Raw genomic sequence first — 16,128 nt, 5'->3', positions numbered from 1 at the left:
CTTTGTGCCAAGTTTGGTTAAAATTGGTTAAAAAATTACTCTTAATATTCCTATGTAAAACTTCGACCCCTATTGTGGCCCCACCCTACCCCCTGGGGGGTCACGATTTTCACAACTTTGAATCTACACTACCTGAAGTTGCTTCCACACAAGTTTCAGCTTTCCTGGCTGATTAGTTTCTGAGAAGAAGATTTTTAAAGATTTACTCTTTATTCCTATGTAAAACTTCGACCCCATTGTGGCCCCATCCTACTCCCGGGGGTTATGATTTTCACGACATTGAATCTACAGTACCTGAGGATGCTTTCACACAATTTTCAGCTTTCCCGATCTTATGGTTCATGAAAATAAGATTTTTAAAGATTTACTCTATATATTCCTATGTAAAACTTCGACCCCCAATTGTGGCCCCACCCTACCCCCGCGGGTCACGATTTTCACAACTTTGAATCTACACTACCAGAGGATACTTTCACAAAAGTTTCAGCTTTCCTGGCTGATTAGTTTCTAAGAAGAAGATTTTTAAAGATTTACTCTATATATTCCTTTGTTAAACTTCGACCCTCCATTGTGGACCCACCCTACCCCCGGGGATCATGAATTTCACAATTTTGAATCTACACTACCTGAGGATGTTTTTACGCAAGTTTCAGCTTTCCTGGCTGATTAGTTTCTGAGAAGAAGATTTTTAAGGATTTACTCTGTATATTCCTATGTACAAATTCGACCCCATTGTGGCCCCACCCTACCCCCATGGGGTCACGATTTTCACAACTTTGAATCTACACTACCTAAAGTGGCTTCCAAACAAGTTTCAGCTTTCCTGGCTGATTAGGTTTTGAGAAGAAGATTTTTAAAGATTTACTTTATATTTTCCTATGTGAAACTTCTACCCCCATTTGTGGCCCCACCCTACCCCCGGGGAACATGATTTTCACAACTTTGAATCTACACTACCTGTGGATGCATCCACACAAGTTTCAGCTGTCCTGATCTTATGGTTCATGAGAACAAGATTTTTGAAAATTTCTCGAAAATTTTCATAAATTCCTAATTATCTCCCTTTGCAAAAGGGCGTGGTCTTTAATTTTCACAACTTTGAATCCACTTAGGCTAAGGATGCTTTGTGCCAAGTTTGGTTAAAATTGGTTAAAAAATTACTCTTAATATTCCTATGTAAAACTTCGACCCCATTGTGGCCCCATCCTACTCCCGGGGGTTATGATTTTCACGACATTGAATCTACAGTACCTGAGGATGCTTTCACACAATTTTCAGCTTTCCCGATCTTATGGTTCATGAAAATAAGATTTTTAAAGATTTACTCTATATATTCCTATGTAAAACTTCGACCCCCAATTGTGGCCCCACCCTACCCCCGCGGGTCACGATTTTCACAACTTTGAATCTACACTACCAGAGGATACTTTCACAAAAGTTTCAGCTTTCCTGGCTGATTAGTTTCTAAGAAGAAGATTTTTAAAGATTTACTCTATATATTCCTTTGTTAAACTTCGACCCTCCATTGTGGACCCACCCTACCCCCGGGGATCATGAATTTCACAATTTTGAATCTACACTACCTGAGGATGCTTTTACGCAAGTTTCAGCTTTCCTGGCTGATTAGTTTCTGAGAAGAAGATTTTTAAGGATTTACTCTGTATATTCCTATGTAAAATTTCGACCCCATTGTGGCCCCACCCTACCCCCATGGGGTCACGATTTTCACAACTTTGAATCTACACTACCTAAAGTGGCTTCCAAACAAGTTTCAGCTTTCCTGGCTGATTAGGTTTTGAGAAGAAGATTTTTAAAGATTTACTTGATATTTTCCTATGTAAAACTTCTACCCCCATTTGTGGCCCCACCCTACCCCCGGGCGTCATGATTTTCACAACTTTGAATCTACACTACCTGAGGATGCATCCACACAAGTTTCAGATTTCCTGGCTGATTAGTTTCTGAGAAGAAGATTTTTAAGGATTTACTCTGTATATTCCTATGTAAAACTTTGACCCCATTGTGGCCCCACCCTACCCCCAGGGGGTCACGATTTTCCCAACTTTGAATCTACACTACCTGAAGTTGCTTCCAAACAAGTTTCACCATTCCTTGCTGTTTAGTTTTTGAGAAGAAGATTTTTAAAGATTTACTCTGTATATTCCTGTGTAAAACTTCGATCCCAATTATGGCCCCACCCTACCCCCGGGGGTCATGATTTTCACAACTTTGAATCTACACTACCTGAGGATGCATCCACACAAGTTTAAGCTTTCCTGGCTGATTAGTTTCTGAAAAGATTTTTAAGGATTTACTCTGTATATTCCTATGTAAAACTTCGACCCCATTGTGGCCTCACCCTACCCCCGGGGATCACAATTTTCACAACTTTGAATCTAAACTACGTGAAGTTGCTTCCAAACAAGTTTCAGCTTTCCTGGCTGATTAATTTTTGAGAAGAAGATTTTTAAAGATTTACTTTATATATTCCTATGTAAAACTTTGACCCATATTTGTGGCCCCACCCTACCCCCGGGGAACATGATTTTCACAACTTTGAATCTACACTACCTGTGGATGCATCCACACAAGTTTCAGCTGTCCTGATCTTATGGTTCATGAGAACAAGATTTTTGAAAATTTCTCGAAAATTTTCATAAATTCCTAATTATCTCCCTTTGCAAAAGGGCGTGGTCTTTAATTTTCACAACTTTGAATCCCCTTAGGCTAAGGATGCTTTGTGCCAAGTTTGGTTAAAATTGGTTAAAAAATTACTCTTAATATTCCTATGTAAAACTTCGACCCCTATTGTGGCCCCACCCTACCCCCTGGGGGGTCACGATTTTCACAACTTTGAATCTACACTACCTGAAGTTGCTTCCACACAAGTTTCAGCTTTCCTGGCTGATTAGTTTCTGAGAAGAAGATTTTTAAAGATTTACTCTTTATTCCTATGTAAAACTTCGACCCCATTGTGGCCCCATCCTACTCCCGGGGGTTATGATTTTCACGACATTGAATCTACAGTACCTGAGGATGCTTTCACACAACTTTCAGCTTTCCCGATCTTATGGTTCATGAAATGAAGATTTTTAAAGATTTACTCTATATATTCCTATGTACAACTTCGACCCCCAATTGTGGCCCCACCCTACCCCCGGGGGTCACGATTTTCACAACTTTGAATCTACACTACCAGAGGATACTTTCGCGAAAGTTTCAGCTTTCCTGGCTGATTAGTTTCTAAGAAGAAGATTTTTAAAGATTTACTCTATATATTCCTTTGTTAAACTTCGACCCTCCATTGTGGCCCCACCCTACCCCCGGGGATCATGAATTTCACAATTTTGAATCTACACTACCTGAGGATGTTTTTACGCAAGTTTCAGCTTTCCTGGCTGATTAGTTTCTGAGAAGAAGATTTTTAAGGATTTACTCTGTATATTCCTATGTACAAATTCGACCCCATTGTGGCCCCACCCTACCCCCATGGGGTCACGATTTTCACAACTTTGAATCTACACTACCTAAAGTGGCTTCCAAACAAGTTTCAGCTTTCCTGGCTGATTAGGTTTTGAGAAGAAGATTTTTAAAGATTTACTTTATATTTTCCTATGTGAAACTTCTACCCCCATTTGTGGCCCCACCCTACCCCCGGGGGTCATGATTTTCACAACTTTGAATCTACACTACCTGAGGATGCATCCACACAAGTTTCAGATTTCCTGGCTGATTAGTTTCTGAGAAGAAGATTTTTAAGGATTTACTCTGTATATTCCCATGTAAAACTTTGACCCCACCATTGTGGCCCCACCCTACCCCCGGGGGTCACGATTTTCCCAACTTTGAATCTACACTACCTGAAGTTGCTTCCAAACAAGTTTCACCATTCCTTGCTGTTTAGTTTTTGAGAAGAAGATTTTTAAAGATTTACTCTGTATATTCCTATGTAAAACTTCGATCCCAATTGTGGCCCCACTCACCCCCGGGGGTCATGATTTTTACAACTTTGAATCTACACTACCTGAGGATGCATCCACACAAGTTTAAGCTTTCCTGGCTGATTAGTTTCTGAAAAGATTTTTAAAGATTTACTCTGTATATTCCTATGTGAAACTTCGACCCCATTGTGGCCTCACCCTATCCCCGGGGATCACAATTTTCACAACTTTGAATCTACACTACGTGAAGTTGCTTCCAAACAAGTTTGAGCTTTCCTGGCTGATTAGTTTTTGAGAAGAAGATTTTTAAAGATTTACTTTATATTTTCCTATGTAAAACTTCGACCCCCATTTGTGGCCCCACCCTACCCCCGGGGAACATGATTTTCACAACTTTGAATCTACACTACCTGTGGATGCATCCACACAAGTTTCAGCTGTCCTGATCTTATGGTTCATGAGAACAAGATTTTTGAAAATTTCTCGAAAATTTTCATAAATTCCTAATTATCTCCCTTTGCAAAAGGGCGTGGTCTTTAATTTTCACAACTTTGAATCCCCTTAGGCTAAGGATGCTTTGTGCCAAGTTTGGTTAAAATTGGTTAAAAAATTACTCTTAATATTCCTATGTAAAACTTCGACCCCTATTGTGGCCCCACCCTACCCCCTGGGGGGTCACGATTTTCACAACTTTGAATCTACACTACCTGAAGTTGCTTCCACACAAGTTTCAGCTTTCCTGGCTGATTAGTTTCTGAGAAGAAGATTTTTAAAGATTTACTTTATATATTCCTATGTAAAACTTCGACCCCCATTTGTGGCCCCACCCTACCCCCGGGGAACATGATTTTCACAACTTTGAATCTACACTACCTGTGGATGCATCCACACAAGTTTCAGCTGTCCTGATCTTATGGTTCATGAGAACAAGATTTTTGAAAATTTCTCGAAAATTTTCATAAATTCCTAATTATCTCCCTTTGCAAAAGGGCGTGGTCTTTAATTTTCACAACTTTGAATCCACTTAGGCTAAGGATGCTTTGTGCCAAGTTTGGTTAAAATTGGTTAAAAAATTACTCTTAATATTCCTATGTAAAACTTCGACCCCATTGTGGCCCCATCCTACTCCCGGGGGTTATGATTTTCACGACATTGAATCTACAGTACCTGAGGATGCTTTCACACAATTTTCAGCTTTCCCGATCTTATGGTTCATGAAAAGAAGATTTTTAAAGATTTACTCTATATATTCCTATGTAAAACTTCGACCCCCCATTGTGGCCCCACCCTACCCCCGGGGGTCACGATTTTCACAACTTTGAATCTACACTACCAGAGGATACTTTCACAAAAGTTTCAGCTTTCCTGGCTGATTAGTTTCTAAGAAGAAGATTTTTAAAGATTTACTCTATATATTCCTTTGTTAAACTTCGACTCTCCATTGTGGCCCCACCCTACCCCTGGGGGTCATGAATTTCACAATTTTGAATCTACACTACCTGAGGATGCTTTCACACAAGTTTCAGCTTTCCTGGCTGATTAGTTTCTGAGAAGAAGATTTTTAAGGATTTACTCTGTATATTCCTATGTAAAACTTCGACCCCATTTTGGCCCCACCCTACCCCCGGGGGTCACGATTTTAACACCTTTGAATCTACATTACCTGATGTGGCTTCCAAACAAGTTTCAGCTTTCCTGGCTGATTAGTTTTTAAGAAGAAGATTTTTAAAGATTTACTTTATATATTCATATGTACAACTTCGACCCCCATTTGTGGCCCCACCCTACCCCTGGGGTCATGATTTTCACAACTTTGAATCTACACTACCTGAGGATGCATCCACACAAGTTTAAGCTTTCCTGGCTGATTAGTTTCTGAGAAGAAGATTTTTAAAGATTTACTCTATATATTCCTTTGTTAAAATTCGACCCCCCATTGTGGCCCCACCCTACTCCCGGGGATCATGAAATTCACAATTTTGAATCTACACTACCTGAAGATGCTTTCACACAAGTTTCAGATTTCCTGGTCTTATGGTTCAGGAGAAGAAGATTTTTGAAAATTTCTCGAAAATTTTCATAAATCCCTAATTATCTCCCTTTGTAAAAGGGCATGGTCCTTAATTTTCACCACTTTGAATTCCCTTAGGTTGAGGATGCTTTGTGCCAAGTTTGGTTAAAATTGGCCCAGTGGTTCTTGAGAAGATGTTGAAAATGTGAAAAGTGTACAGACAGACGGACAGACGGACGGACAGACAGACGGACAGACAGACAGACAGACGGACGACAGACAAAATGTGATCAGAATAGCTCACTTGAGCTTTCAGCTCGGTGAGCTAAAAACATTTAATACGTGTTTGTATAAAATCATACTATATCAGCATTTTACCCTGAATTGGATTATTAACCCTAAACCCAGAGGTCATAAAATGTTAAGAATTATGTAAAAAAGTTGTGTTGTCTTTCTTAATATACAGTCAGTTTCTACTCAGTGTCAGCACGTGAAAAGAAGATTTTTTAACATTATATGCAACGATACTAAACTAGCATATTTGCATGGACCTAGAGGTGAAACCCATAAATTTGAACAAATGAAAGTTACAATTTTTGTAGAGATATGAATGCATTATTTTAATTAGATTTTCATAGATACGCAGAGAAAAAGTAAAATATTATAAATGGTCAGACTTAGCAAATTTGGTCCTGCCCATAGGCAATCGAAGCAAAGAGTCAAAAAATGTACAATTTATGATACATCATGCCACATTTTAATAGAAACGGCCAAAGTAATTTTTTACGAAGTTATAAACGGGCAAATGTTAACGCACGACGAGTGTCGCATTAACAAGGACAACGACGGTGAAATACTAATTCTAATAAGTAATCAGAGTGCCTCAAGTGACCTGAAATTGAAAATACCTGATGTACTCTACAACACTTCCTTCTATTGGAATGTTTGAAAATAAGGTATAATTACAAATACGTCAAAATCAAATAAAGCTTATGAATTTGTAAACCTTTTAAAAATTAGATCTGACTTCTTCTTTACAAAGAATATAAACGTCAAGCATGCCTGTATTGATATAAAAATGAAACTATATCCAACAAAAATAATCTACAAATATACGTATAGAAAAGATCAAGATGTAATAACATGTTGGTATTTAAAAGTACGAACACTGTAAAGATAAGTATCGATTTAGAGAGATAATGACAAACATGAGAGAGGAGGGCAGATACACAGAAATAGCAATCAGAGTTGATAAACAACAACTTAAATTAAGAGAGTCGGAAAGAAACACAGAAAAAGAGGAGCAAGGCATACATATTGATATTGATAGACGGAAAAGAGAAATATACATTAATATTGATAGAGGGAGGAAGAATAATATACATTTACCTTCATTACAGAGTGCCCCTGTGAATCTACCAGTGCATGTACACGTGAAAGATCCATCGCTGTTGCTGCATGTTCCTCCGTTTTGACAAGGATTGTCAAGACATTCATTGATATCTAAAAGTTATGATTTTTACCTGTTATATCATCCATAATAAATACTAGAAAAACAGTATAACATCAAAACTTACAATAAAAAATACAACACAGCAACATCAATTAATACATTAAAATGCATGTAATAGTCCTCGTATTTAAAGCTGACATTAATTTATTAATACGCATTATTTCTCTTTTATCTCCGACTACCGCCTTATTAGTTGTGTCTCATCGATACACACCCCCTATATAACTGCATTCAGGCATTTCATACACCCGAACCTTGGACGAAAAGACGTGTAGAAAAACGTATTGAACAAAAATAATATGACAACCACTCAACTTGCAAGGTATATCTAAGCGAACAACGAAGTAGACAGACTGAAACCAAGGTACAGATACTTAAAAAATCCTCGATAATTGTAGACCGCTTCCTGTGTTGTTTTTGTTTAAACATCGCATATGCGCAAACCACACACTATGGCAGATCGAGCAATGTCAATAACAGGATGGATTTAAGAAACTGAGCTTTTTGTAGAAATCGATGGAACGATGTTACGTGTTACTTTCATGGATTTACTATTATTTAGCTACTGAGTCGGAAAGAAACACAGAAAAAGACGAGAAAGGCATACATATTGATATTGATAGAGGGAAACGAGAAATATACAATAATATTGATAGAGGGAGGAAGAATAATATACATTTACCTTCATTACAGAGTGCCCCTGTGAATCTACCAGTGCATGTACACGTGAAAGATCCATCGCTGTTGCTGCATGTTCCTCCGTTTTGACAAGGATTGTCAAGACATTCATTGATATCTAAAAATTATGATTTTTACCTGTTATATCATCCATAATAAATACTAGAAAAACAGTATAACATCAAAACTTACAATAAAAAATACAACACAGCAACATCAATTAATACATTAAAATGCATGTAATAGTCCTCGTATTTAAAGCTGACATGAATTTATTAATACGCATTATTTCTCTTTTATCTCCGACTACCGCCTTATTAGTTGTGTCTCATCGATACACACCCCCTATATAACTGCATTCAGGCATTTCATACACCCGAACCTTGGACGAAAAGACGTGTAGAAAAACGTATTGAACAAAAATAATATGACAACCACTCAACTTGCAAGGTATATCTAAGCGAACAACGAAGTAGACAGACTGAAACCAATGTACAGATACTTAAAAAATCCTCGATAATTGTAGACCGCTTCCTGTGTTGTTTCTGTTTAAACATCGCACATGCGCAAACCACACACTATGGCAGATCGAGCAATGTCAATAACAGGATGGATTTAAGAAACTGAGCTTTTTGTAGAAATCGATGGAACGATGTTACGTGTTACTTTCATGGATTTACTATTTTTTAGCTACTGAGTTGGATGTAGTTCCGCCAGGGTTTTCAAAAAGACGCATACGTTATGCATTCGTATGAACGGCAGACATGTTCGATATGCATAAGGGAGCGCAATCTGTGCAAAATGATACCTTGATACCTGGAAAATTCGTTTGAAGAATAAATAAAACTTGTATTTTATTGATTGTTGTTTCCTTTATTCTTTATCACAAACATTTTACTACAATGTGTAGTTCATGCATTTACAAGTCCGTGCAACCTACATGCCTCGATCGGAAAGCAACCGACCGTAACTTTCTCAACTACTGTAGATACCCCAGTGGCAGTAGAGGAGCGATCGAAACTAATATGGCGAACAAATGATTTATGCATTCATGTCAGCTTTAACGTATAACAATTTTGCAAAGGAGAATTTGGTTTTAAGTTGGATTTCAAAAATTATCCTTATTTTAACGGAAGGAACATTTTAACAATTGCTGCCTCCACAACTATAGACATGCTTATTTTACATTTGATTTTTAAAAAACAAACGTGAATATTTACGCATTTTATTGTCGTTTACCTTCATCACAAACTATCCCGGTCCATCCGGCGTCACATGTACAGTTGAATGAGCCGGGTGTGTTCGTACATGTGGCTCCGTTAAGACATGGGTCATTCTGGCACTCATCAGTATCTTGAAATGTATGAATGTTAAAATTAACTGGACGTGATTCATTATAATCATTTTGTCTCTTTTAAAAGAAAAAAAATAAATCAAGAGGCCCATGGGGCCACATCGCTCACCTGAGAAACAATGGGCGTTAAAAGATGTTGTGCCATAAAGCCCATCGGTATAATAACAAAAAAAATATTGTAATGTATTGGAATTTTACACTTATTTTTGCATACACGTAATTTTTGACATTGTACTTTCAATTAATATCATTTTTACATAGAATAAGAAAATCCTACGCAAGAAATAAAACTTAACATTTGGTAAGGCTTCACCGTTAACTTTATATTCCCCTTTATTTTGTTCTGGGGGGTCACGATTTTCACAACTTTGAATCTACACTACCTGAAGTTGCTTCCACACAAGTTTCAGCTTTCCTGGCTGATTAGTTTCTGAGAAGAAGATTTTTAAAGATTTACTTTTTATTCCTATGTAAAACTTCGACCCCATTGTAGCCCCATCCTACTCCCGGGGGTTATGATTTTCACAACATTTTATCTACACTACCTGAGGATGCTTTCACACAATTTTCAGCTTTCCCGATCTTATGGTTCATGAAAAGAAGATTTTTAAAGATTTATTCGATATATTCCTATGTAAAACTTCGACCCCCCATTGTGGCCCCACCCTACCCCCGGGGGTCATGATTTTCACAACTTTGAATCTACACTACCAGAGGATACTTTCACACAAGTGTCAGCTTTCCTGGCTAATTAATTTCTGAGAAGAAGATTTTTAAAGATTTACTCTATATATTCCTTTGTTAAACTTCAACCCCCCCCCCCCCATTGTGGCCCCAACCTACCCCTGGGGGACACGATTTTCACAACTTTGTATCTACACTACTTGAATATGCTTCCACACAAGTTTCAGCTTTCCTGGCTGATTAGTTTCTGAGAAGAAGATTTTTAAAGACTTACTCTATATATTCCTATGTAAAACTTCGACCCCCATTGTGGCCCCACCCTACCCCCGGGGGTCACGATTTTCACAACTATGAATTTACACTACCTGAAGTTGCTTCCACACAAGTTTCAGCTTTCCTGGCTGATTTGTTTCTGAGAAGAAGATTTTTAAAGATTTACTTTATATATTCCTATGTAAAACTTCGACCCCCATTGTGGCCCCACCCTACCCCCGGGGGGGCATGATTTTCACAACTTTGAATCTAAACTACCTGAGGATGCATCCACACAAGTTTTAGCTTTCCTGGCTGATTAGTTTCTGGTAAGAAGATTTTTAAAGATTTACTCTATATATTCCTTTGTTAAACTTCGACCCCCCATTGTGGCTCCACCCTACCCCCGGGGATCATGAATTTCACAATTTTGAATCTACACTACCTGAGGATGCTTTCACACAAGTTTCAGCTTTCCTGGCTGATTAGTTTCTGAGAAGAAGATTTTTAAAGATTTACTCTGTATAGTCCTTTGTAAAACTTCGAGCCCCATTGTGGCCCCACACTACCCCCGGGGGTCACGATTTTCACAACTATGAATTTACTCTACCTGAAGGTGCTTCCACACAAGTTTCAGCTTTCCTGGCTGATTTGTTTCTGAGAAGAAGATTTTTAAAGATTTACTTTATATATTCCTTTGTTAAACTTCGACCCCCCATTGTGGCCCCACCCTACCCCCGGGGATCATGAATTTCACAATTTTGAATCTACACACCTGAGGATGCTTTCACACAAGTTTCAGCTTTCCTGGTCTTATGGTTCATGAGAAGAAGATTTTTGAAAATTTCTCGAAAATTTTTATGAATTCCTAATTATCTCCCTTTGCAAAAGTGCGTGGTCCTTAATTTTCACAACTTTGAATCCTCTTAGGCTTAGGATGCTTTGTGCCAAGTTTGGTTAAAATTGGCCCAGTGGTTCTTGAGAAGATGTTGAAAATGTGAAAAGTTTACAGACAGACGGACAGACAGACAGACGGACAACAGACAAAATGTTATCAGAATAGCTCACTTGAGCTTTCAGCTCGGTGAGCTAAAACATTTCATACGTGTGTGTATAAAATCATACTATATCAGCATTTTACCCTGACTTGGATTATTAAACCTAAACCCAGAAGTCATAAAATGTTAAAATTATGTAAAAACGTTTTGTTGTCTTTCTTAATATACAGTCAGTTTCTACTCAGTGTCAGCACGTGAAAAGAAGATTTTTTAACATTATATGCAACGCAGCACTGTTAAGGTTGCATATGCTTAAATTACCAAGAAATATGTCATCAAAAACGAGCTACAAATATGATGATCGTATTAATCAAAACTCGCATACAGCTTTTCCCATAATAATATTAGCTTAACTCAAGTGACCCATGTGTTACGACACACATGTGCATTTACCGTCATCACGTGCCTATCACGTGACATCGATATTTATAGACATTTTTCTATGTCACACATATTTTTCAATATCGCAAGGGCATACCCCCGTTGTACATTTATTTGTTTTGCATGTATAAGTAAAATGTGATCTCCTTCACCCAAAAATCACTGCTGCTTTAATGGAATCGAGTTAATTACAACGCCATTTCCAAAAATACACTCGACAATCCATCATTTACGGGGGTATCACGTCATTTTTCATCAACGAATAAGACAAATCCGGAGAATGAAACAAAGCAGCAGCATTTTTCAGCTACCTCAAAACCTTCTTGATCACTGTGTAAAATATCAAAAGTATCCATGCAGGTTATGCCCTTGCGAAAATGCGTTGAAGATGATGTACATGTATTTTCCTTAACTTAACCCCCTTTTCAAACGCAATGCCGATCTAGATTTCGGCTAAGGGAAATAACTCTGTGGATATAGTGTTGCGGGAAATGTGAATTACATTACGAGCATTTTGTCGATATTTTCCCTTGGTTGTATTGCTGGAGGCAAAATGGTAACTTAAGTAGAAATAAATATTATACATTTATAAATTTCAAGTGACAGCATGGGTCAGTAATTCATCAAAAGAAAAAAAACATGAGAGATAACTACGACATGTATTACCTCTTTTTATTCCATGCGCGGATCCAGAAGGTTTTTCCGGGGGGGGGGGGGGGGTCCGACAGTTATTTGAGTTTGCCAGGAAGGGGGTGGTCCAAGGTATAATTTTGTAATGTAATTTAAATAAATTTGAATTTTGCAGGGGGGATCTGGTTCCCTCTAGCTGACCACCCCCCCCCAAAAAAAAAAAAGATCCGTGCATGTAATCGGCGACAATCAAAGCCGTGCATTTTTTCATTTTATTTTTTACCTAAATCAATAATTGGTAAATGAAATATATTTTAAAACACATTCTCTTTCAAAATTGCTGTTTATTTTTTTGAAAGTATTCCTCAACATTGCTGTTAGTTTTTAAGAAAGGACAAGCACAAAACTCTTACCCTCACCCCCTTCTTAATAAACAAATACTCAAACAACAATACATGAACAAAAATGTAAATTCCTAGATTTTGAGTGTTGATCACAACAACAAATACATAGATTTTCAAACATTTATTATTCATTTTTCAAGGGAATATTGAAAAAATAACTCATAGTCAGGAAACTGTTAACAAATAAATAATGGTTTAAATAAATAATATTTGCATATGAACATTAATTTTGACTGTTTAAGTTTTAAATATCATTGCTAATAATTTTTAAAAAAACACCAAGAGTTGCAAAATCCTTAGCTCAGATTCAACATATAAATACATGTACTAAGATTAGGTTTGTATATGTATAATTAACATATATAATCATGTTGAAATTTCTGTTTGGAGGTTATCAATGCACATAATTGTTTTCCTCATACAAAATTATGCCGATGGTCTCCACATAGGAAAAGCTGGGTAACAGGCAGGAACATAGGGAGGTAGAACCAGCCAATTCACCAATTGATACAGATGGTCTCACGCATAAGCCTACAAAGTTTAACATACCGGTATTAACATTATATATTTTAGCACACCGTTACATAGAAGAATAATTGGAAATGCCACTTGGACATTTACATGTACATATATTTTATGTTCTTTCTTCCTAAATTTTGATTTCTTTATATATTAAATATAAATATATATTATTATTGACATTACAGATTTTCTTGTGGCAATTAACAAATGTTCCCAATATACTAAATAAAATCAAGAGAACTTAATACTCCAAGATGACTTAGATATAAATGTTTACAATAGCAGAAAGAACCCCCCCCCCATTAAAACAATCTTTATCGTCAAGGGATAATGCTAAGCAATCAATGTTTGCGATATAGTGCATACTCTCAAAGCAAGTTTAATTACATTTCCAGCAGAATGAAAACACACAAATACATGCAGTGTAGTCTCCACCCACAGAAAATATATATGTAAGGCACTGTATTTATAAATCTTACCAAAAACATGTTAAATGCAATTGGATAAATTCAACTGAGGGGCTGAAGCAGTTGATTGTAATGAGTCACTGGAGCATACATCATATGGAATCAAACACCATGACACGGGTACCTCGCATCTTTCACCTCTTCTACACAACACAAGTAGTATAGGAGTCTACAAATGAAATACATGTATAAGGTACAGCGTTAATGAAATCATAAAAATTACCAGTTATTTAGACTTGAACTCAAATTTTATGCAGCGATACAAGTAATAGTTGATTAGTATGAAGTCTTTGAGGCTGGCGATCAGCTAATAAAGGTGTGAAAAACAAAAAATAGCACCTCTTATTTTGAAACCTCAAGGCTATCACTCTTTTTCTTTCTAGATTATGTATTCCGGTCAATTAAAACAAATAAAGTCAAAATTTTACAGTGCACTACATAAAAGCTTTGAATCGACATAGCCGCCTTAACTTCAGATAAGTCTCAACGAAATGTTTTGACTGACCCCTGTCATTGAAAGCAGGGTGTACAGTAATTGCATGATGCGAGTTGAATGAAGGGGATGACAATCTAGTTGTAGCTATTAACAATGTAATGTTACCTAACAAAGATAACTGTATTGCTTTGAAAAAAATCTTTAATTGTCTGCAAGGACATGCAGTCAATGTGCCTGACAAATAATTTCATTTAAAAATTGTTCTGATAATTTAAACATGTTAAAAAACCTGATCATGTTGATATTTAAGATGACACGGGTACCCCGCACCTTTCATTTAAAATTGTTCTGATAAATTAAACATGTTAAACAACCTGCATGATCATGTTGATAGTTAAGACTGGTCAGCAAAACAATACAATATTAGAGACTCAGAGGTAATAGTTCTCACAACAATTAACCTATCTTGTATCATCTTTTTTTTTATTCTAGACAATAATTTTACATATACTGGTAATATAAATTATGACACACTGTTATATTGAAATGAATTCTAAATAAATATTAAGACTATTTAATTTCAATGTAAACAAGCTAAGCAGTGACATTTTCATTTGAAGCCACATGGATCAGCAGTCAGGCTTCAGGATCATGAAGCAATCTTAGACTTAAGTCAAAAATTGTACACTGTCTTAACGCCTCTAGATTGAAATCACTGACAAAATTGAAATGCTACTAACATTGTCTTGATATAGATTTGTCAATTACAAATTTTAATCGATATTTTATGATGAACAATAATATTATGGTTGCCTGAAATTTTGACTTAGTCTAATATTCCTTCATGATCCTGAAGCCTGAAGTGATACTTTAAGGCAATTTGTCAGAGTAAAAATGATTTCTTTTAATTAATTGGTACACATGCAAAAATTAAAATATTGATTATATACCAGTCCATGTAAATATACCAACACAGTCTAAAACAGTGGCACTACTTATCATCTACATTGATACATGTAAGGCGTCGCTGATAAATAATCAATGTGGAACTGGAAGGTTGTGCATTCAGGTAAAATCTGATGTCATGGGGAAAAGCTGATAAATCGCCATCGACATTTATTTTTCCAAGACGTTTTCAACAAGTTGGATTTAAATACTCTTTAAATATTTTTTAAAATAATAAGTTATATGCAATTAAAGTATAGATATACATAATCATTTGTGTAACAAAATGACTTGCTAGTGCTTTGAAAAGTAATAAAACTTCATAATTATTTACAACATGTGGTCGTATGAAAACACATAACGTTATCGATCCGTACATCACTTTGTTGTTTCAGCACACAATAAGTACTGCGTTTACATTCTTTATCATACTGTTTGCATTAGTTTATGAAATGATTTGACCAATACTTACCATATCTCCTGCATAGTTCGACATCCACACGCATAGTATCAATCCACAACATCTCGGCGCACATGTTTACATCCATGCCTGCCATTTTTCTACCAGCTAAAAATAGTCGACACGTCACGGATCGATACAAGCGTCGGAAGGGAGCGGATCGGAACCAAACGACAATTAATGTTTTCATTGAAAATAAGTAAATAAAGATCATTATTGCACAATGAGGGGTTTAATATTTGATTTAACTCTCTTCAACAAGAAATTAAATCCAAAAACTAATCAACTACCATTAATAGATGCTATTTACGTTAAATTACATATCTAATGAATATTCATGAGTTCAAAGTTGATCAAAATAAGCCCCGCCTCCAAATTCCAGCCTTAACTGT

The 16,128-nt window shown here is 36.6% G+C and overlaps 1 protein-coding gene and 1 long non-coding RNA gene across 3 annotated transcripts in view; both read right to left on the bottom strand.

Annotated features, from left to right (window-relative positions):
* Positions 1-7,939: 7,939 nt before the first annotated feature.
* LOC117685644 (fibropellin-1) overlaps positions 7,940-16,128 on the bottom strand; it is a 30,006-nt gene continuing 21,817 nt past the window's right edge. The window contains exons 7-8 of one of the 2 annotated variants that reach the window (XM_066070969.1): positions 9,383-9,496; positions 7,940-8,261 (exon numbers count right to left, since the gene is read on the bottom strand). In XM_066070969.1, coding sequence (XP_065927041.1) covers positions 8,020-8,261; positions 9,383-9,496 — 356 coding nt within the window. In that variant the 3' untranslated portion in view covers positions 7,940-8,019. The remainder of the gene's footprint in view (positions 8,262-9,382; positions 9,497-16,128) is intronic. The other variant, XR_010709205.1, reaches the window with a different exon arrangement.
* Positions 13,013-16,121, bottom strand: LOC136271286 (uncharacterized). The gene is made up of 3 exons (XR_010709206.1): positions 15,749-16,121; positions 13,908-14,064; positions 13,013-13,437 (listed from the first exon to the last, which is right to left on the bottom strand). It is a non-coding gene; the product is annotated as an uncharacterized lncRNA (long non-coding RNA).

Source organism: Magallana gigas, chromosome 1, assembly GCF_963853765.1.
Source record: "Magallana gigas chromosome 1, xbMagGiga1.1, whole genome shotgun sequence".
Taxonomy (NCBI): Eukaryota; Metazoa; Mollusca; class Bivalvia; order Ostreida; family Ostreidae; genus Magallana; species Magallana gigas.
This window is presented reverse-complemented; position numbering and strand designations above follow the sequence as displayed.